Source organism: Rhinolophus hipposideros (assembly GCF_964194185.1).
Source record: "Rhinolophus hipposideros genome assembly, chromosome: 9".
NCBI classification, from domain to species: Eukaryota; Metazoa; Chordata; class Mammalia; order Chiroptera; family Rhinolophidae; genus Rhinolophus; species Rhinolophus hipposideros.
Genome location: NC_138055.1, coordinates 12524698 through 12548358, shown reverse-complemented (window position 1 = coordinate 12548358; position 23661 = coordinate 12524698). Strand labels below are relative to the sequence as shown.

Genomic DNA, 23661 nt, shown 5'->3' with positions numbered 1-23661 from the left:
CAGGGCCTCGGAACACGGACATCCAGCGTGGAGATCCGAGTGTGGCTCTGTTACTTACTCCCAGAAGACCTAACCCTCCCGGCCCCTTCCCACTGCCAGAGGGGACCCTCCAACGATGGGGCAGCCTCTCTGTACCTCCCTGCAATTGGGGGCTCCAGTGAGTTAGGAAAGGGAGGGACCCTCTGAGGGGGATCTGTAGAGTTAAGAAACTGAGACCCACTAGGCTGCCAAGCCACATGATGTGACAAACGTCCCCTCACTGGCGTTTGACAGCAGTAGAGGATATTTTTATAGCTAGGTGTGGTCACAGTTCACATCATTTATTTACGCTCTCATTTAACCACGGTTTACTGAGCCTCGTATGGACGGGGCACCTTACTAGGCATGAAGGGAGAGGGTGGTATGGTTCCCACTGTGGTGGAGCTCACATGCTCTTAGAAAAGTCAGGAAACTAACCAAGCGAAAAAGAAATGATGAGTACTGTGAACAAAGTGCGCAAACTGATAGGGAACAGGCCTGGGAGTGGGGACAGCTGACTTAGTTCGGAAGGCTTCTTTGGAAGACACTTAACACATTTTTACTGACCATCTACTATGTGCCAGAGCCTGCAGGCTCTAAGGAAATAAGGATGAAGACAGCATAGTTCTTGGCCTCAGGAGGCTTACTACATAACTGAAGGGAGAGACACGTAAATGGTTGATGACCACACAGGGCATTCGCCCAGGGATCCAGGTCAGCCCACTGAACAAGATCCCAACTCAGTCTGAGGGCCAGGGTGAGAGGCCCAGTTCATCCATCAATCCTCTCAATATTTGGTACCTATTCTTTGCCAGGGCCAAGGGTTTCGAAGAGGAATATGAGAGGGCATGGATGTGTGTATGTGTGAGAACAGAGAAGGGCATACGAGTTGGGCAGGTATCATGGGCACTCAGAGAGGATGATGAATTGCCCTGGGGAATGTTCCTAGATGTGCAGGAAAAATGAGCCATAATATTGAAGCAGAAGGTCTAGATTTGAGCTGGCAGCTCTGGCACCTGCTGCGTGATTTTGGACCAGCTTCTACTTCCTCATCTGTAGAATGGGGATAGGGAAAATCTACGCATAAGGCTGTCATGAGGATTAAATGAGAATGCAGATTTGAAGGCCTCTGGGAAGCTGCCCAAAATGTGCTAGTGTGTTGCACACCTGTGGGCCGTTAGGGCCAGACTTCACCTCTCCAGGTGACGAGGTGGGTGGGCACTGTTAGCATTAGAGACAGACCCAGGTCCTGTCCAACTCTGCCATGTACTTCCCAGTGCTGCCTCAGACAAACATCAACCTTCCTGAGCCCAATGTCATTTGTAAAATGAAGCACATTCCTATGCCTGCCCCAGGCTCCCATCAACGATATCCCTGACACACAAGACATCGTCTCTTCATGTTCATCTCTTTCTCTCCTATCTTTCAACTGCATAGGTAGAGGGACGAGGTCATTCAGTTGTGCCCTTGGGAAGTGACATGTCATCTCCTCTCTCCAAGAGGAGGAAGGTGACAGTTCCTTCCTTGCGCTAAATGGGACTCCCACCTCATTTCTAGCATGATGGAAACCTGCCTTTGCTGCTCCCTGGCACAGGCCTTTAGGGTAAACAAAGTCATCAGCCACCCACTCACAGTGACTACAGTGATGGGGCTAGAATGTCGTCTCCCAGTCCCCACCCCTCTCCTCTCCAAAGACACAACACTGTGTCACTCTTATTCCTAGATAACTGAACGTCCACAGCTTTCATTCCACCAAAAGGGTTAACATTTAGAAAGACAAGCTCTTCCCTCAGCAAACATTTAATGAACATCTACTAAGAGCCCAACCTGGGGAAGTGCCCATGGGAAGGTAGTACACCGAAAGGCAATTCATACCAAGGTGAAAGTGACTGATATACAATCATTCCCGAAGAGGGGTTTAGATGGTACAAGGAGGTTAAGAAGAGGACCATAGGAATACTGACTGCTTGATTTAGAATGGGATTGTGGGGCCTGTCAAGGTAAGAAGGGGAGGGCACAGAAGGAGAAGGCTGAGAGAAGTTATTTTCCCTCCCGCACTACATCCATCCATCCACTTATCCATCCATCCACTTATCCATCCATCCAGCCAGCCTTCTATCCATCATCCATCCATCCATTTATCTCTTGATTCATCCCTCCATCATCCATTCATCATCCATCCATCCATCCATTTATTTATCGATTCATCCATCCATTCATCATCCATCCATCCTTCCTTCTATCCATCCTTCCTTCCCCCCTTCCTTCCTTCCTTCCTTCCTTCCTTCCTTCCTTCCTTCCTTCCTTCCTTCCTTCTTTCCTTCTTTCCTTCCATCCATCCATTCATCCCTCCATCCAGGGTCCACCGTGTGCTCGGCACTGTGCTAGTCCCCAGGAACTGCACTGAACAACCATCCCTCCCCGCCCCCGACATCCTGGTTCTTACAATCTAGCCAGAACACAGGCCCAGAAGAAGGGCTAGTCTGAATATTTGCCCTGATTCCTGTCTTCTTTATCAGAAATTGCCAACTAGCACACCTCAGAGTCCACAGTCCTGTTTTTATTGGAATTAAATTGTATACTTTTAATTTTAAAATAGAAAATTTATATAAAACTTCCGATTTCTGGCTTCCCTTGAAAATCAGTAATGGCAGTACCAGGCACTTATTCTCACATGGTAGAATGTGAGAATAATTGGCTAAGTGGACCCCAGCTACTGCCTTCAAAGGGGACCCCAGTTCTCATGCCCAACGCAGTCCCCGCTGCTCCCTGTCACCTCGCTGAAGCGGAAACCAAATGGCAGACACAGTTTTCATAGAGCTGTAGTCTTACTCATAGCGGGGAAGTATTTCTCTATGCCTGTCCCTTTTCCTACCACCTGTCCCTTCACTCACCGACTGGCATGTCTCCTGTGAGCAGCTGCACAAGCAACCCCTAATTTAACTAATTCCATTCTGAAGACGGCAATTAGCTCCGTGCAAATCTTCAGGAAGCACATACCCCTGCCCTTCCTGCAAAGCCAGGGTGGGAAGTGAGGAAAATGGACACGAAGCACCATCCCCCGTCTTGCCATCACAGACAGCCTCCCTCCTGCCAAGGAACCACGTCCCAGGCAGGCTTCCACAGGCCCTGGGAGGGGAGACATTCTGTAATGAAGGTGGCATCTGCCCAGCGACCTGCCTCCCCCAGGGCAGGGCTGTAACTGGGCAGTGTGAAGTCTGTAGGAACAGGAAGAGCTACTGCTAAGAAAGCCCATGGCATCGGAGGGACTCCTTCGTAAGAAGGTCATTCAGAGGGCCTGGGCGAGAAAACCATGTTTGGGAGGGACGACTCACAAGCTACACTGTTGAACTCGGAAAAAATCAGGGCAAGAGCAGGAACAGTGAATGAGACACAAAGTCGGAGAGAACAAAATGAAAAGCTACAGGCCCCAGAATCCTTTGAGGGTTTACAGGCTGACCCCTTTAGAGTCTGAGCCTCGTCTGAGGTATTCCTCCCAAACGGCCAGCCCAGCTGTGCTTCAACACCTGCAAGTGACAGGGAGCTCACTCCCTCACCAGGCAGTCCACTTGATCTTAGGATGACTTTTCTATTCTGTATATTGAGCTAAAACACGTCTCCCTCTTTGTTGGCCCCACTGGTTCCAGTTCTACCGATGGGGAGCCACATAAAACAAGTCCTCTAACTCGACACTTTCTAAACTTGGCTCTACATTATTTTTAAAAAATAGTTTCCCGAGCTCCACTCTAGATATTCTGAGTTCTAGGGGGGCATCTTAGTGGGGCCAGTCCTGCATCCATTCTGACTTCTAGTAACAGCACCACCATTGCATTTGCTCTGATGGAACCAAGCCTCGCTCTTGCACACAGTCTTGGTGGGACCGTCCCAAGGACATACTGTGCAACCAGCCAGGTCTGTCCTTCCCTAGGAATTGGATTCTTGAGCCGAGAGGTACTGGCTGGGAAGGAGCAGGAGCTGACTTCTCCAGTGACTGCGCCACCAGTTCCTGCCTCCTTCACTCTGACAGAGCCCTGGGTCCCGACTGCCCCAAAACTCAGGTCTTCATATTTTCTTTTGAGTCTGTGAGCCTCCCACATTATTTCCAATAAATCCCCATGTTGCCTAAGTCAGCCAAAGTCTGTTCGTTTTTCTCACAAACAACAGACTCTGTCCAATACCAAAGGTGTATGGTGGTGCCTGGAAATCTGAACGTCATTCTGATGGAAACAGTGTTTTGGAGACTTTGATCCCACTCCATCGTCATTGTTCGACTTATGAGGAAACTGAGGCCAAGAGGAAAGTGGTCCCATTGAGATCCCATAGCATCAGCAGAGAAGGGAGAAATTAGGAAGAAATAGCACCCATCAGATTTCGCCCCATATTCCCTTCTGCTCAAAGACATTTCCCCCAGATTTTCTAGCCCCAGTTTCAGAGGGTGAAGACTCTTGGGGGCGGGAGACAACTCTCCACTGTTTTCCCCCTCCTGCCCTCTCTCCCTGCAGGAGCTGGGGTAGGAAGCGACAGGGGCAGCAGGCCTCTGGATTGGATGGTTCAAAGACCTCACGGAGAGAGGTCAGCACTTGAAAAATTCCTCAAGTCAAAGGCCTTGGGGCTTGGGTGCCACACAAGGCCCTCACTGTGTGTGCACATTGTGTCCCTGATAAAAGGGGCCGGGCCTGGGAAAAGGGAGCCTGTCTCCAGGCGACTGGGTAGGCTGCTGGGGAATGTCCAAGGCCCCTCCCCGCCCCCAGGCACCAGGGCCAGGCCTTCCGGGGGGAGGGGCAGGGTGCCCAGAGCAGGCGGGTTGAGCCCAAAAGTCCAATGCTAGTCCAGGTGGTGTTTCGTGGCCTGCGTATTGCAGTGAACGGACCAGGAGGAAGGTGACATTAGGTCTTTCCTATCTCCCGTTCCCTTCCACCCCTGCCTTTCCCCACATGAAATGGTTGGGGCCTGCCCTTGTTCAAGGAGAGTCTTGGGGGTAGGGAAGTGGGGGGGGGCAGCGTAAGGATTTTGTTTCCTAGAGCCAACAGTCTCCACGGAGCTCCTTGGCCAACTTTAGGAGAAGGGGACCGACTCCAGCCCCCATCTTCTCATCTTCAGAACAGAGTATCTGCCAGCCTCCCAGCATCCAGACACCCCTCCTCCAGGGCTTCTGGAAGACAGCCCTCAAGCATATCCAGCTGAACTGAGAAGCACGCCAAGGGGCTTCCTTCCGCCTGGCTCCCAATGCTATTATATTCACTAGCAATTAGTAATTGCAATTCATTGTTACTAACAGTTACCACTTCGGTGCCTGTTATGACGGCCTGAGCCCCGCACCAGCGCCACCGTGCCACCATCTCTAATCTTTACAATAACCCTTCACAAAGGATATGCCATGGTGGTCCTTGCCTGACAGCTGAGGAACGGGAGGTCTGAAGGTGAGACTGGCTGGAGGTCACTAAGTGAGAGGGAAGATGGGACCCAGGCAGTCTGCCTCAGGCCGTCCGCTCCGTTCTGCTCCCTCCCCGCTGGTGGGGGGAAGTCCTCGGTCCTCATCACATGCTCTCTGCGAATGGGGTCACTTGAGGGGCCTGATTTGGCTCCCTAATCAGAAAGCAAGGAAGTGCCAAGGCCAGGTTCTCACTGGGCCCGTGTTAGCGGAGCCGGGTACCAGCTCTTGTAGCCATCCCCATAAATAAGGTGGCCAGATCAAATACAGGCCAGCCAGTGAAATTCGAATTCCAGATGAACAATGCATAATTAGGTAGTATAAGTCTGTGCCAAATATTGATAGGACATACTTATACTGATTCGCTGTTTATCTAAGGAGTCACTGGTGTCCCATATTTTTATTTGCTAAATCTGGCAACTTCCCCAAAGCTCTTGCTGGTGATGCCAGCTCTAAGTTCCAACCCCCCGCAGGTGGCACAGTGAGAAGCGGAATGTTTTGGTCACCATGGGGCCAATTAGACCCACTGCGAGGCTTTGAGGGTGCGCCGAGACGCCCTGCAGTCATCAGGCCCCTAAGGTGGAGGCTGAAGTCTCTGGGGGATCAGCCAGACAGGAAGGAGGAGAGGGAACCTCCGGAAGAGCACGGACAGATGGACAGACATGCCCGACACCCTTCCTGAAGTCCAGGACGGCTGAGCGTTTTCTGAGAAACACTCTCCCCCAGGGCCTCCTCAATCCTGAGTTATTTCTTGGGGTGATAATTACAGCATTTAGCAAGAGCGTCCACGGACTCATGAGTGAAACCTCCATCTCCCCTATCGTGCCCTGTGCCAGGCAGGCACTGTGCTAGGCTCCGAGGAGGTTACAAGAGGGACGTACGAGCTCTACGTCCCAGCACAACCCTGTGTCACAGGTGACCCACTGTCCAGGCGAAGAGCGCTATGAAGAGAGGAGCCTCCGTGGAGCCTTCTGCCACCTGGTGAGCTCAGCGGTATGGCGAAGGTAGTGGCATTATGATCCCCACTGTGCAGGCGAGGAAACTGAGGCCCAGAGAGATAAAGCAGCTCGGCCGAGACCACAGCGCTGGTGAGTGGTAGGCCTGGCACGTCCACCCCGACTTGCCCCCGTGAGCTCTGAGTTGTCTGCATTTTTATCTTCTTTCCCACTTGAACTGTCTTAGGAAACATGTCTGACACGTGTTAGGAAGTCACGTCTTTCACATCAAAACACAGGGAGGAGGAACAGCAAGACCCTGTCGGTGCTCCGTTGGTGCTTTATGAAGAGGATAACAGTCCCAGGGCAGTTTTGACAAAGGATCCAGCTCTCAAAGCTGAGCTCATGGGTGTCCCTTTTCCCTGGCACCTTAACATTCTGGCTGCCCAGGGGCTCCGTCAGGGCGGGGCCACCTGGCTCAAGGTGGGACGCTTTCCTCTGAGGGTGAGGTCACCAGGCTGCTGGGCTTGGCCGCCGGCCGTCACATGGAGTCCTGCCACCCCCTCCACTCCCGCTGCTGTCAGAGGCCGGGTGTGTGGGGGGTGCACAGGTGTGGGCCTCCGGATGCTGGCTGGGCAGGCCCGCACCCTCCCGCCTGGCACAGGCCTGGGCACGGGCGCGAGTGGGAAGAAGGACAAGAGAACAGGGCGTCGAGGACAGTGTGAGCTGCATCCCAGATGACAGGGGCATCCATCTGGATGCTGAGCTCATACCCTCAGTTTCCCTCATTTACAAAACGGGAAGATGAATTGTACTCCACACAGTTGTTGGGACGGTGACACTGGAGAATCTGTGAAAACCATTCGGCACGCTGTCTGGTCACGGAAAGGGCATAACTGTTTGCCACGGGACAATGATGGAGACGTCACCCCATCCTACAAGGGCTCATGTTTATTCTCCTGTGCAATCATCCATGTCTCCACCAAGCCTTGTCAGCATCTACCTGGTGCCAAACACCGAAACTGCGCGGTGGTCAGCAGGAGGCGTGGCACCATCAGAGTTGCCTTTTCAGGTCGACCGGATCATGTCCCAGCCCAGCCAGCCTCTTGTTCTGGTTCCGTGAGCACGTAAGTGATCGCTCTGCAGTCTGCCTCCTCACCTGTAACATGCAGCCCCTCCCCCAATTCAGGAAGTGCTGAGCAATGAGGGGCTGGCAAATGCTTCACAACGGGCTCTCTGGGGAGAACTGAAGGGCCTGGGTGGTAGCATTTGCCCGATTCTGTGGTATCACTATTCTCACCATGGCCACTGTGACTTTCTGTTGGGATGAATAGGAGACGAGAGGGAAAAGGGGGACTTAAGAATGCCACCAAGTCACTCCTTAATTTCACTGTCACCCCCCTATCTGTCATCGCCAATAACCCATTCATTTCCAAAAGGACTCATTCAATCAACAGACACTTCCTGACTCTCTGCCTGCCCTGGGATACAGGACAGCATCTAGGAGTGAGTGGGGGCGGGGGAACACAAATCACCATACAGCCTAACAACTCTCGCGAATCTAGAAATGTGCAAGGTGCTTTCATGGGTATCATTAGCTTGATTTAGTAGGAAGGTATAGCCTGCTAGACTCCAAGCTGGACGGACGGTAGCTGACGGGTGTTTCAAACCAAGAATCTTCTTTTCATTTCCTCCCCAACCAATAAAACAGAAAAAATAAAGAAACCATAGGGAAGGGTGGAGAATAAAAGGGAAGGTAACAATAAATCATTGTTAAAACGGAATAGCAGACATGCTGGGAACAAGGCCACCGGTGAGGTAAGAGGAGAGAAGGGTTCCAGAGACCACTGGAGGGAAGGGGGGCAGGGGGCAAAGGCTTCGCTGCTTCTGTGCCCCACCCACCCCCACACCCCTCCCCAAGCCCATCCAGAATCCAGACACCTTGTAGGTAAAACTGAGAAACTGAGAGCAGGCATCACATCCAAACCCCAACATGGTTATGAGCAGTCTTTTTTTTTTTTTTTTTTTTTTTTTGTCATGATCAATGTTTTGATTTTGAAAATCAAACCTGGAGTTCTGGTACATTCTGGGGGCAATAGTAAAAAGGCTTGCCTTTTTTTGTTATTGTTAACAATCTCAAATAGCCTTACAGTGACTCTAGCATACTTGAAAATAAAGAGCCAAGATTTTACCCATAGGTGAGTAAGAACAGAAACCCCTCAGTTGTGTAGACTGCATTGCCGACTTCTAAGGGAAGGTAAGTTTCAGGCCCCAGCATGCCCCCTAAACGCTACCCTGACATATGCTAATTGAACATTTATACCGTGTTGAGCACCAGGGGTACAAAGAAGAATAAGACACTGCCTTGTTCTTGCAGAAAAAACAGCCAATTATAATAGTGGGACGTGCAGCCATGGCACAATGAGCTATGTGGTAAGTTATACAGGGAGGTGGCGGTTAGCTCTATTGTCGTGTGGGGTGTGTCAGGGAAGATGACACAGAAGGGGTGACACCTGACCAGGCTTTTAAGGAGGAAAGGAAATTGGCCAAGTGAACAAGACAGGGAAGGGTGGTCCAGATAGCAGGGAACAGAATGTGCTAGGGCAAAAAAGTATGTGGGAGAACTACGAGTTGTTTGCTCTTTCTTTGGAATAAACAGCCAAGCAGGAAGTAAGCTGCAGAACTAGAGGGAGACATGCTTAGGACTTTGAATTTGAACTTGAGGGCGATGCTGCACCACTAAAGGATTATAAACTGGGATACATAGCGGGGCGTTGGAGCAAACTGGTCAGATTTGTGTTTCAGAAAAGGACACCTCTGTGGTAACATGGAATGTAATAAGGTGACGTCAAACTGCAGGCCCGGTGGCTCAGGCCGTTAGAGCTCCATGCTCCTAACTCCGAAGGCTGCCAGTTCGATTCCCACGTGGGCCAGTGGGCTCTCAACCACAAGGTTGCCAGTTTGATTCCTTGAGTCCTGCAAGGGATGGTGGGCTGCGCCCCCTGCAACACGGCACCTTGAGCTAAGCTGCCTTCCAGATGGCTCAGTTGGTTGGAGCGCATCCTCTCAGCCACAAGGTTGCCGGTTCGACTCCCGCAAGGGATGGTGGGCAGCACCCCCTGCAACTAGCAATGGCAACTGGACCTGGAGCTGAGCTGCGCCCTCCACAACTAAGACTGAAAGGACAACAACTTGACTTGGAAAAAAGTTCTGGAAGTACACAGTATTCCCCAATAAAGTCCTGTTCCCCTTCCCCAATAAAATCTTTTAAAAAAACAAACAAACAAACAAACAAAAAACTGGAGGCCCGAGACCAGTAAAGCTGCTAGAAAATTCCAAGAGAATGAATGGAGAAGTAGTAGGGCTGACGAAAACTGAGCTTGAAATCCACGTGTTTTATTTCTCCTTTCCCTTGTGGTTCTCAAGACTGATCTTTCCCTCAGCCCAAGAACAAATTTAGTTCAGACTTACTATTGAGCTAGACCTTATGGGGGGGGGGCTGGTCCAAAGACCCCCAAACACCCTAGCCCTAGCTAGGTTCACCTCCCGGGGCAACCCCCAAAAGTGGTGGGTTCTTAAAATGCTCAGCCATGAGTTCTTCTTCCCAGGAAAGGTGTCTGTGGGACTCTCTCTTTCTCCTCAGAAGATAAAAAGTCCTTCCCCCCAGGTAACTGGCCAGGTATCCGATAGTCCTTGGGGGGCCCAAGCTGGTTCACAGAGTCTGCAAGTAGCCTCTGCCAGGAAGGGTAGAGTAGAGGGTTCCTGTAACTCCCTTGCCGGCAAAGAAACCTGATTCTGCAGGAAGGCCTTGGATTGGGAATGGGAAAGACAGAAGGATCTGGGGCTGAGTAGAAGGGAGAAAAGGGAGCAGCATTGTTCCTGGTGGGTTCCCCCTCAGCCCAGATGGTGGATCATCTCCCCCCTCATTAGCATCTCAAAGGGGAAAGAAAGGGGCTGTGTGAACTGGCTTTCCCCCTTTAACAACTTCTTCCTCTCAGGAGACAGTTCCACAATGAAGGAGGGGCTGGGCAGGGGCCTGACCGAGGCAGCCCAGGCTCTGCCAAAGCCTCCCAGGGACAGTGGGGCTGGCCCGCCACCTGCTGGCCACTCCTGGCCGCGGGGACAACCATCCTTAGAGCACCCTACAGGGAAGGATCAGGAGTCCGAGGCAGCCAACGTCAATTCAGAGAAAGTTGGAAATGTATCGAAATTAAGAGAGGTTAGGAGGTTTGCAAAGAATGTAAAACGGAGTTCTGTATGAGAAGCTGCTTTGTCAGCGAGCAGGAAGTCTCCATCACAAACATTCAATGAGTGCAGAGCCAACTTCCAGGAAAGTGCATGAGTCTCAGCTTCTCACTTCTCCTGTTTTATCCACTGAAGGGCAAGAAAAAGATTGCTCTTCTCAAGACCTAATTAAAGTGTGGGCAGATAAGCATGTCTGCCATAGACTGGGAGAAATTCCTCCGGCCAAAACTGTGGCCCCCACCAGTGTGCACAGCCTAAACTTCACGCGTTGGTCATGCCTGTGGATTACAGGGATTGAAGAATGAAGTCAAAATGTAAATGTTACTTGGCTGAGGCCATTCATTGCATTTCAGCCTCATTCACTGTGCCCCTACAAGATACTACATACCCTACGGGCACTGGGGTAGGGGACAGCGATTAATAACTTCATCACCAGAGAGTTAGCGGGCAAGTGACCAGTAGAAAACCCCAGCACAGGTAAGGTAAATCGTTATACACTCTGCCCAATACTGGGCATGAAAAGATTAAACAGGCATGCCGACAAGGGGCTGCTGTCCAAATGATGAATGCTGCATAAGGCCATAATGGTCCGTGATAATAATATACGCTTAACACTTACTGTCTACCAGACCGTCCTAAGCACTTTTATATTAACTCGGATTTTAATCCTACTTACATTCCTTCACTCTACAAGGTAGGTGTTATTCCCATTTAGGTGCAGTAACTTGCAAAGGCCATATAGCTTCAAAGGAGTAGAGCTAGGATTTGAACCCAGACAGCCTAGCTCGAATGTTCTTAACCATGGCACCATGCTGTTAGTTCGCTCTCCATATAGGAAGTAACTTTCCTGCCAAATAGTTCTGTTTTGCATGGAGGTATAATTGACATATAATATTGTGTAAGTTTAAGGTGTATAACATATCAATTTGATACATTCATATTGCAATATGATTTCCATTTTAGCACAAGCTAACACCCCTATTGGGTCCCATAAGTAATCATTGCTTTTTGTGGTGGGAATAATTAGGATCTGTTCTCTTAGCAAGTTTAATGTTTCGAACACAATTTTGTTGTCTATAATCACTGTGCTATGCATTAGATCTCCAGGACCTATTTACCTACTAGCTGTAAGTATGTACCCTTAAACAGCATCTCTCCTAGTCCCACAGTCCCTGGTAACCACCTTTCCACTCTCTGTCTTTTTCGAGATGGGTTATTTACATTCCACATATAAGAGATATCATACAGCATTCCTGACAAATGGGTTTTGAATACCCCATCACCATATCATAGTAAACCCTGACTGAGCCAGGGAAAACACAGTCAGCAGAGAACACTCAAAATCAAGGCCAAGTATTGGGTTAAAGAGAAACAGAGAACTGCAAAAGGCACACAGGCATTTAAATTACCAGGCAGACTAGCTGCAGGATTGCCCAGGCAAGAGCCCATATCAGACATATTAAGATGTTTGCATCAAATCACTGGAACAAGCACAGCGAGTGGCATAATGAAGACTATTACAGTCCCATTTTCCTTCAGATCAGGCTTGGCAGTCAAATGGATTATAAAATAAAATAAAATAATTTCCAGTTTTCAGTGCTTTTTGCATTTTCGATTTGCAGGTGACGGACTGTGGACCTGTACATGTAAAGCCCAGGGAGAGAGTGTGGCACAGATTAGGCACCATGCACCTGGCACGCAGTAACCACGTGGCAAATGTTCATTTCCTCCCTTCCAGCCAGTCTCTGTACTGAGCTCTGCCACTCCCTCCCCCGCAAGAGTGAGATAAGCCCCATCCCTTCTCTTGCCCCGAGAGGTGAGGACCTGCAGTTCCTGCTTACCAGTCTGTGTGGGCATCGTCGATCACCAACAGGATCCTGGGCTTTTGAACGACAGGTGTGGAGGGACCCAGAGGCTCCATCAGCCCCGAGGGGGCCTGCGAGGTCTGCTTCATGGCACTGGAGAAGGAGCTAAAAAGGCTGGATCCTGGAGAGGAGAAGGAGGCTGCCAGGGGCTGAGGGTGCCTCCGCTCCATGGCCGGGGAAGCAGGGGAGCTGGTGGAGCTGTCTGGGCGCTGCAGGTCCGTCATGTAGCCATTAGGCAGGTTGGCCACGAAGCTGCTGTCGGAGAGCCGCCGCCGGAGGAAATTCATGGCTGTGGACGGGTGAGATGGCTTGTTCCTCCTCAGACTTGTCTAGGTGAGGCCTCGACCACAGGCTGCCGAGGAGAGGGCGTGCTAGGGTCTTGGACCAGAAGAGCCAGGGGAATCCTGCACGAGTCTGCTTCAGCTGTCTTTGTTTACCTGTGGAAATAAACCAACACACATATTAGTGGAAACAGCCTCCACCCCTGGAGAGCAAACAGATGTGGAACCTTCTGCTCCAATGCTGGGGGCAACGTGAAGTGGGAACATCCTTTTGAAAAGGAATCTGGCAGCATGTAATTAGAGCAAACCCTTTTAACCTACAATTTCCATTTTCTGGAATTCTATCCCAAGGAAGGAATCTGAGTGATAGAGACAGCCCCCTGCACAGTGTATTTACCCCTGCATTATTTGCACTAGCAAAATACTAGAAAGGATCTCAACCTTCAATCACAGGATAACAAATCAATTATAACACAATCACAGCGACACCTTTCGTGGCTATTAAAAAAGCGTACTTAAGATGGGATTTTTAGCAACAACAAAAGAAGTTCATGTCATAAATAAAAAGATCATGATACAAAATTATAGGTCCAGAATGACTCCCAGCACATAAAATTTGAAATACCAAAACTCTGGAAAGAAAATACATCAGAATGTTAACAGTGATTATATTTGGGTAATGCGATTATATGTTGTTTTTTTTCTCCTTTTTCTTTTCCCTTACCTATAATTCCAGATTTTCTAGAATATATACGCTATGGACTGAATTGTGTACTCCCCCAAATTCATATTGCCCAACCACCAATGTGCTGGTATTTGGAGGTGAGGTCTTTGGGAGGTAACTGGGGTTAGACAAGGTCATGAGGGTAGGGCCCTCCTGATGGGATTACTGTTCATGTAAGAAGAGACACCTGAGAGCTTGCTCTCCTTCCAGCATGTGAGGACACAGAGAGCAGGCAGCTGTCTCTGCAAACCAGGAAGACAGCTCTCACCAGAGATTGACCATGCTGGCACCCTGAACTTGGACTTCCAGCCTCCAGAACTGTGAGAAATCAATTTCTGTTGTTTAAGCCACTCGTCCATCGCATTTTGTTACGGCAGCCCTACCAGACTAAGAAACATATGTATTGCTTTTCTGAACAGAACAAAATAAGTTTAGAAAAAAAAATTTTTCATTTCAAATTAAAATGTCCTATTGAGAAAAATGATTATTTAAACCAGGCAATTAGACCCCGTATATTTTTTTGTTAAGTTTATTTTACATTTTTATTGCAGTAAAATTTACTTAGAGTGAGATGCATGATTTTCAAGTGTACAAGTCTTTGTTCTGATAAATGTATCCACTGGTATAAGACTTATGAAATCCCCCTCAGAAAGTTCTCCCACACCCCTTTCTGGTCAATCCACTCAACCCCATAGGCAAACACTGATGTCTATCATCACATGTTAATCTTACCTATTCCTGAACTTCATATAATGTAATGACATATATGCTTCTTTTGTGGATGGCTTCTTTCCCTCAACATAATGGCTTTGAGACTCAGCTGTGCTATATGTATCCAAAGACGTTCTGCTTTTTATCACTGAGTAATTTTCCACTAGATGAATAAACCACAAGTTGTTATTGCATTGTCTTGTTGATGGACATTTGAAATGTTTCCAGTTTGGGGGTACTGTAAATAGAATTGCTATGTGAATTTTTTTATTTAAGTCTTTTTGTGTCCAAGGAATGAGAGAGAGAGAGAGAGAGAGAGAGAGAGAGAGAGAGAGAGAGAGAGAGAGGCTTTTCTTTGGGAAAATACATACCTAGAAAGTAATTTTGGGGTCATAGGGTAGGCATATGTTTAACTTTATAAGAAACGGTCAAAGAGTTTCCCAGTCGTTGTACCATTTTGCACATTCATTGGAGAGTTCAGTTGCTCCACATCCTTACAACACTTGGTTGTTGTCAGTCTTTAATCTTAGCCATTCTGATGGGTGTAAAATAGTATCTTGTGTTTTAATTTATTCTCTCTTATCTCTGATACCGCATGAGATTGAGCGACTTTCATGGGTTTACTGGCCATTGATATACCTTCTTTTGCAAAGTGTCTGTTTAAGTCTTTGGTCCATTTTAAACAGGTAAGCTGGTTATATTTCACTTATATCTGCTCTTTATTACATCTTCTCTTCTTACTTTGGATTTAAGCATTTAATTTGTTCTTTTTTCTAGACGCTTAAGATAGAAACGTGGATCATTAATTTTAAATCTTTCTTCTTTTCTAATATAAATACTTAAAGTAATGCATTTCCCTCTATGCACTGTTCTTGCTGCATCTCAGAAATTTGACACGATGTGTTTTCATTATTGTTCAAATCAAATTATTCTTTCTTTGCGATTCTCTTTTGACCCATGTGTTATTTAGTCACATATTTAATTTTTAAATTCCAGGGCTCTTTCAGATATTTTATTGTTATTGCTTTTGATACGATTCGTTTTTGATTAATGAACACAGTCTATAAGATTTTCATCCTTTGACATCTTTGACATTCATTGAGATTAATTTTATGGCTCAATACGCTCTATCTTGATGACTGTTCCATGAGCACTTGAAAAGAATGTGTATTTTGCAGTAGTCAGGTGTAATGTTCTATAGATATCAATTAGATTGTTGTAACGTCACGTTCCTGAGCCAGGAAGCTGACTCTGCCATGGTGATTTGCAAGCAGGAAGTTTACTGGAGAGTATTATCCTGATGAACAACTATGGACAAGTATGAAAAGCAGAAACGGGCTGAAAGAGAGGTTGAACGACAATCCAGTTTTAACAAGAGACCTCACCTGATCTTACTGGGAGCATGAAACTGGGGCATCTCTTTAGCTTTCCTCATTCTCCAGCTACTCTGTTAGCCTGTACTCTGTCCGCTGAGTTGTCAAACCAATAAAACTACAGCTTTCTGTTGTGGGCGTAGCTGCTTTATGCCACCTGGACTGGGGGAGGGGGTGTTTTCAAGGAAGAGCCACATACATATGGATCTTACTTAGTGGTTCCCTTCTTCCAAGGGTCAAATCCCCTCATATTCTACCTATTTTTTGCTTTTAATCCAGGAACCTCAAATAGTTTCTTTCAAACATTTCATCCAAGCTTTACGATTATCATCTACGAAATGGTTAGCACAACACAAGCTATTGAGTCATTACGGGAACTGAACCTCTCTCATTTTTAAACTACGAGATAGAAAAGTTAACAAAATGTTAAAGTTGAAGGGATCTTAGAGATTATTTGACAATTCCTTCTTTAGGAAATCTGATCAAGCTTACATGGCTGGGAATTCCCTACCTTCAGGAGAATCACCTCATTATCTTTTGACCAACTCCATTGTTAATCAAAGGCTCTTCCTGTAACTTTTCCCACTTCAGGCCCCAGGGGAGCTTACAGTCTGGTAAAGGGGGGCAGGTAATGAACAAGTGAACAAATATTTATGGATTGGGGCAAGAGCTAGTAAGGAATACACAAAGTGCTGCCATAGGGATTAACATGGAAAGGGGCAGGGAAGGCCTCTCTGAGGAGTTGACCTTTAAGCTGATACATGAAAAATGAGGGGAACGGAAAGTACATAGAGTTAGGCAATATGAAGAACAGAAGGACGGCTAGCCCAACCAGGAAACAAGGAGGAGATTTTTATAAGAAAATGTTTAGAGAAGTAAGGAGGGGCCACATCATGAAGGGCCATGCAGAAAATAATTTTGATTTTAATCCAAGTGTCAAAGTCAGCCACTGGAGGGCTCTAAATATGAGAGAGATACATAATCTAGTCTGCCTACTCTGTAGAAATCAGACTGTAGAGGATGTGTATGGAAGCAGCCAGACACGTTAGGAGACTGTTACAATCATTTGGGTCCTTAAGTGTGAAAAAGGAAGTTGGATTATGTGATTTCAAGGTGCCTTCCCGTTCTGTGAGTCACTCACTTCTTGTGCCACTAGACACTGGATATCTCTTCAAAGCCAGCCTTAATCTGGTAGTGGGACAAGGTGGGAATGAGAGAGGTTCTGGGAGTAACAGGGGCAGGAAGACTTTCTGGGACAGAGTGTAGTAGGCCAGCAGAGTACTCAGCCCCATGCTGCCCCACTAATGACCACTAGAGGGAAGGAGTGACCACACCAGACAAGAAAAATAAAACAAAACAAACACTTTATAGAGCACCTTTGCAAGCTTACTTCTTAGAGGCTCTAGTGGAAGAAACACTTTACTGGGAAGGGTTACAAAATAAGGCTGGAGACTTTTCAGACTTGTTGGTAGAGACACAAGACAGAATAAAGTACAAATCATAGATATACAGGTATTGCATGAAAATGGGAAAAAGTACATGAGAATGACAGCCGCCTCACAGTGGCACCAGCTACTTTGGGAAAAAATGAGCAACTGATCAGCCTGGACAGGAGAATGGACATCTCTGCTCAAGTATCTCATAGACACCCCAGATTCATTTCCTTGCTCATCCTCAGATGAATTTATGCACCTGCCCCCCCACCCTCTGCCTCCCAGAGGTACCACTATCAGTCCACTCATTTAAGCCAGAAACCTGAGTCTCACACTCTCCTCCTTAACCCTCACCAGTTCCAGCCTCTCAGTCACCAGACCCTGTCAGTTCTGTCTCCCCAAACATCTTGAATATCATCTTCTCCTCTTTATCATTCCTACTGCAGTCTTGGTTCCCAGGCTACTCAATTTAAAAATGAGCCAAAGGACCTTAACAGACACATCACCCCAGAAGATACACTGATGGCAAATAAACGTATGAAAAAATGCTCCATATCATGTGTCATCAGGGAAATGCAAATTAAAAAAACAATGAGATGCCACTACACACCTATCAGAATGGCCAAACCATGGAACACTGACACCACCAAATGCTGGTGAGGAGGTGGAGCAACAGGAACTCTCATCCATTGCTGGTGGGAATGCAAAATGGCATAGACACTTGGGAAGACAGTTCGGTGGTTTCTTATAAACCTTAACACACTCTTACCATACAATCCAGCAATCACACTCCTTGGTACTTACCCAAAGGACTTGAAAACGTATGCCCACACTAAAAACCTGCATACAGGTGTTTATGGCAGGATGTTTCCTCACAGTCACCAAAACGTAGAAGCAACCAAGATGTCTTCCTACAACCAAGATGTAGGTGAATGGATAAACTAGTACATCCAGACAAGGAATGCTATTTATTAAAGCGAAGCAAACTATCAAGCCATGAAAACTCATAGAGGAAACTTAAGTGCATATGACTAAGTGAAAGAAGCCAATCTGTAAAGGCGACATATTGTGTCATTCCAACTATATGACATTCTTGAAAAGGCAAAACTATAGACAGTTGGCCCTTGACAGTTGGATGCCAAACCCTCATGCAGCCAAAAATCTGTGTGTAACTTTTGACACCCCCAAAACTAAGTACTAGTAGCCAACTGTTGACGGGAAGCCTTACTGACAAAATAAATAGTTGATTAACACATATGTTGTACGGTATATGTATTACATACTGAATTATTACAATAAAGTAAGCTAGATAAAAGAAAATGTTATTAAGAAACTCATTTTTAAAAAAGAAAACACACTTACAGAACTTATTGAAAAAGAACCGTACAGTTCAAACTTGTGTTGTTCAAGGGACAACTGTAAAATGATTAGAGGTTACCAGGCTTTGAGGGGGGTGGGGGTGTGAGGCATGAATAAGTAGGGCACAGAGGAAGTTTAAGGCATGAAAATACCCTGTACCATACTTTAAAGATGGGTACATGTCATTATACATTTGTCCAAATCTACATAATGTACAAACCCAAGAGTGAACCATCATGTAAACGATGGACATTGGGTGATTATCATGTGTTAATAGAGATTCATCAATTGTAACAAATATATCACTCTGGTGGGGGGTGTTGATAACAGGGGAGGCTATGAATGTGTTGGGGGGCAGCGGGCATATGAGAAATCTATGTACCTTCCTCTCATTTTTTTGTGAACCTTAAACTAAAAAGAAAAAAAGTGCTTTACTGAAGAAAAAAAAGGATTCTTCAAGTGCAAGACCCCTATCAAACCCAGGACAAGGACGACCGTGGTCTCCTCTCTGGTGCTGGACACAGCTGGATAGCGTGCGTAAGCCTGAAGGTCCACTTAAGCTCCTGCCCCTGGACCCAGACTGCCTGTGTTCTAATCCCAGCTCGGCCACTACCACCAGCACAGTAGGTTCAGGTAAATTTCTTAACCTCTGTGGGCCTGCGTTTCCTCATCTGTAAAATGGAGATAGTATAATAGCACATCTCGCAGGGTTCTTGTGAAAAGTAAGTGACGTCATACAAGGAGAGTGTCTAGAACAGTGCCTGGCACATGCTGAGCAGTCCGCTCACTGTTGTTCTCATTAGTCGGATTGCTTTTTAGACAGTGTGTGTTTCCCATCGCCAGAAGGCCTGACCGTGTGGTCAGCGTGAGCGTGGGAGGCATGGCAGGGACTGCAGTATTTACCTGAGAATGGGCTTTGCGTGGATCTGACTTCGAGACCCAGCCCTGCCGCTTCCAGCTGAGTAACATCTAGGCCACGGGTTCCTGATCTGCGAAGTGAACACACTAATCCCCACCTTCCTACTGCACAGGGTCTTTGGGCAGACCAAACTAAAATGCTTTTCACAAGATGTATTTTTGAAGTTAACATAGAGGAAGATAGACTTTTTTGGTGGACAGTTCTTAATTTTCACACATTCGTGTAGCCACCATCGTACCCAGGATGCAGGCGAGTTCCATACCCTCTCCTAACCCCCCCCCCTCCAGAAATGGCTTTTAGTCTTTCAAGGGCTCTACAAATGTCGACGACATGCTGTTTCAGGGGCGAACACCCGGCTCTCCTGCAAAGGTACACTAGGTAAAGGAATATGCAAGGCCTGGAACATTTCTTAGACAATAAAGGAAGAAGACACATTGCAATGACTGAACTTCCTGCTCAGCGGCTACCCTGGCACGGGGTGTGCCTTCACCTGAACACTCTTTCTGCGGAACCCTGCAGGGCTCTCTCCATCTCCTTCAGACGTTTGCTCAAACGTCACCTTCTCAGGGAGGCCTCCTCTGACACCCGGTGTTAAACTGCCTGGTCCTCGGAATCTCTGCTACCCTATTGCTCTCGTTCTATCTTTCATACATACTGTCTTCTATAAACTATAGAACTGACTCACTTGGTTTGCTTATTGTTGATTCTCTGCTCCCTCTGGTAAAACGTAAGCCTCCAAGAACAGAGGTCACTGTCTGATTTGTTCCCTGCTGTATTCTAAGCACCCAGGAAAGTGCCTAGCCTACAGGCACTTACATTTGTTGCGTGAACTTGTGTAAAATAACAGGAGTAAAATTAAGCCATCCTCACCGTTTGTTTGCAAAGATGAAATGTGTGATTCTATCAAAGAAAGCAGCTATCACACGCCTGACACAGGAGCCTAAGCTGAACCAAAACTGGAATGACGCAAAGGAATACCTGATATTTTTTAGCAAGCTCTGCCCCCATGGAAACACAGCAAGACACATAACCGCCGCCCCCCCCTCCATCTCCGCTCAATGAGTGCTAAAAGATGTCCTTTTTCCTCCCCCATTAGGAACCAGTGTTTGGATAATTAATAGCTGCTAAAACCCTTTCTGCACGAGCAGAAAGTTTAAAAATTCATGGAGATAACATAGGCCGGGCTTCATCAATATATTGATGAGCACAGGCAGTGTGGGAGTGTAGGGTGAGCCTGAGAACCCAGAGGCTGTACCACTCAAGTTGCAGGGTTAAGCAATGCTTCACTTCCTGAAAAAAGGTCAAGCAGGCATCTGCCGAGGGAGCGGCTCCATCTCCACACCTATCTACCTGCGGGGCCTTTCATCCTCAGCGTTCTTTTCCAGCCACAGTTATAGGAAAGTGTGTGCTGTCTTGCATGTGTTCAAATCCACTCACACGGGCCTTGATCTCCTGTGGGTGACAACACTCTCGTTCCCACAGGTGGGACCCCGTGGGTCCCCCACCACGGAGAACTCGGGCTTGGGAGCCAGGCCTTGTGGGTGAGTGAGCCTTCAGCACCAAACAACTCACTCCCCTTGTTGGAAATTTTGAGAGAGTCTCTTTGAGATTAAGAGAAGTGAAATTCTTCCATCTATTCAAGACCACCCTCCCCAACCCAAAATATGTGCAAATAGAGAAATGCCAAAACAGGATCAAATGAAAGCACACTAAAGCTCTTCACCTAAAATTATAAAGCAACTCTAACTGTGTAATCTGCAAAATAACCACTGGATTTATTTGCAAACAGAATTTATCGAGCTTTCCAGGCAGCCCCAGGTAGGAATGGGATATAAGCTTGGTGTTCTCTGACAATCAATCACACTGATTTGCCTCGGATTGCTCAAGACCTTCACCTGAAAGTCGGGTCAAAAATCTAAACAGAGGCCCTTGATAACCTGAGGTCTGGAGCTAAACGGGCATCCCCCTCGGTGACTGCTGTCCGTGAAAGGCCCTTCAAAATAAAAAAAAGGTGAATTGTAGTGACGTGTTAATTTACTGTAAAATAAACCATGTGGTCTTGTGGGTACACTTCACAATATTATTTCTAGGCATTTTCATTCTACGCGGGGGCCAGAGAGATGCCCCCCTTGGTGATCCTCGAGACCGCTAGCCCCTCCGTGCACGATCGTCTCCTGAAGGAGCTTCTCTGCCTCCTTCACCCCTTCACCTCACATCAGTCAGGCTCAAGCCCTGAAGATAACGTTGCACTCATAGTTCTCCCTCCTTCTTGTTCCCCAGGGCCCCATGGATTCTGTCTCGTAAACGGCTCTAGAACTCCATCGCAGCTCTCTCCTCCTCTCATTGCCGGGCCCCCCTCATTCCCACGAGTACCAGAGCCGTATCGCACAGGCAGGTCTGCTCTCTTCAGTCCTTCCCCACCTCTCCGGCCCTTAGACTAGACAGGATCGCATCACTTTGTGCAGACACTTTTCTGTGGTTGCCGATGGCCTCCAAGGTAATGTCCTTCACATTCAGGCTGGGAACGCCAGCTCTGTCACCCCCAGCTTGGAGCAGGCCCCTTCTGTCCCCACACCACCCTCATGTCCCTTCTCTGGCTAAATCGTACTCATCTGTTGACTCACCCTTGAGGACGTCTTCCCTGATCCTCTGCTCTGATCACATACACCACACGTGGGGCTCCCTGAACATGGCGAGACCTCTGTTGAGGACAACTCTCAAAATGCAGCAACTTCTGTCTGGCACAGCCTTCTCCCCAGCGTGGCTGAGTGTCCCCTTCCTTCAGAACTCATCTCCTGCATCACTCATTCAGGCCAGCCTTCCTGACCACCCCCCGCACACTCCAGGCTGGGTGAGGGGGGTTCTGAGAAACCACCCTTTGGTTTCCTTCCATCATAGGCTGATTGCTCTGTTGATTTACAAACTCTAATATGCACCCATATCACCTGGGATGCTTTCTAACAATCCAAATTCCCAGGCTCCATCCTCAGTGGCCCAGAATCTGCATTTAACAAGCTTTCCCAAAGGATCCAAATGACTTGCTGCAGTCATCTGCGCCACATTTGGAGAAAGACTTCTCCAGACCAGACTCTCCACGATGGGAAGTGCACCCCCCAGGGATTTCCAAGCTGCTACCCTTGACTGTAGAGGGAAAACATTGTTTGAACTTCTGTATCATTTTTTGACCTCACCCCTAAACTTCTTATTGGTATGTACATTTTATGGACCCAATATATCAGTAAAGCATTTGTGATTCGTAAATAAATAACTACACCGATGGTGGGGTGGGCAACTTTGTAGTTTGAATTACTGGCCACGATTCTTCACCCTTCCCAGGATCTACATAGTTTGCCAGGTGACTCTGCAGTTGCTTCTACTAGAGGCTGGGTGGCTGCCCTGCCCAGTGACTTGGCACCAGCCATGGGACTAGTTTTGGCTGATGGAACGAGGGCGGACCTGACAGTGCACCAGTTCTGAGCCATGGACCTAAGAAACAGCATGTGCTTCTACTTGCTCTCTTGCACTGCCGCCACTGCCATGGGGACATGTCCCGTGGGTTGGCGCACGGACCCAGTGAGGGGGAGAGACACATGGAGAAGACCTAGGCTCCAGCTGTATCTTAGAGCCGCCCACATCAGCCCACTAAGATTAGTCAACTCCCTACCACCCTAAAGACACATGACCAAAACAGATGTTTATCATCTATGCCATCGAGAGTTTGTGGCTGTTTGTTATCATCGTGGCTCCTGATGCAGTGATGATTGGTTTAGATTTCAGATCACCCAGGGTAGGGTCTGTATTTCAGCTCTGTACCCATAGCACCTTGTAGGTCCTCAGGAAATAACTGAATGAATCAATGAATGAATGAATGGCATCTTTCTTGATTTCCTGAGAAAATGCTAACCAATATACTCTGTGACCCTGTTTAAGAGGACTTGTGATTCATTCACTTTTCCAAAACAAGCTACAAGAGGTGGGTTCCTGGGGCCTCCCCAAGTCACATTTTCTGCCAGGAGTCCTAAGGTACCCCAGGCTTGTGTATAATTCCAAGCTCAAAATACTACCTGGGGCGGCCAAATGGCTCAGTTGGTTAGAGCACAAGCTCTGAACAACAGGGTTGCCGGTTCGATTCCCACATGGGCCAGTGAGCTGTTCCCTCCCCAACTAGATTGAAGACAACAAGCTGCTGCTCACCCTCAGGAGGGGCAGCCTGATGGCTCAGTGGGTTAGAGCGCGAGCTCTCAACAACAAGGTTGCTGGTTCAATTCCCGCATGGGATGGTGGGCTGTGCCCCCTGCAACTAAAGATTGAAAACGGCAACTGGACTTGGAGCTGAGCTGCGCCCTCCACAACTAGATTGAAGGACA

General features: G+C 47.7%; 1 protein-coding gene across 1 annotated transcript in view; it reads right to left on the bottom strand.

Annotated features, from left to right (window-relative positions):
- SYN3 (synapsin III) overlaps positions 1 to 23661 on the bottom strand; it is a 417649-nt gene that overhangs the window by 379196 nt on the left and 14792 nt on the right. The window contains exon 2 of the mRNA XM_081059169.1: positions 12471 to 12931. Coding sequence (XP_080915295.1) covers positions 12471 to 12781 — 311 coding nt within the window. The 5' untranslated portion in view covers positions 12782 to 12931. The remainder of the gene's footprint in view (positions 1 to 12470; positions 12932 to 23661) is intronic.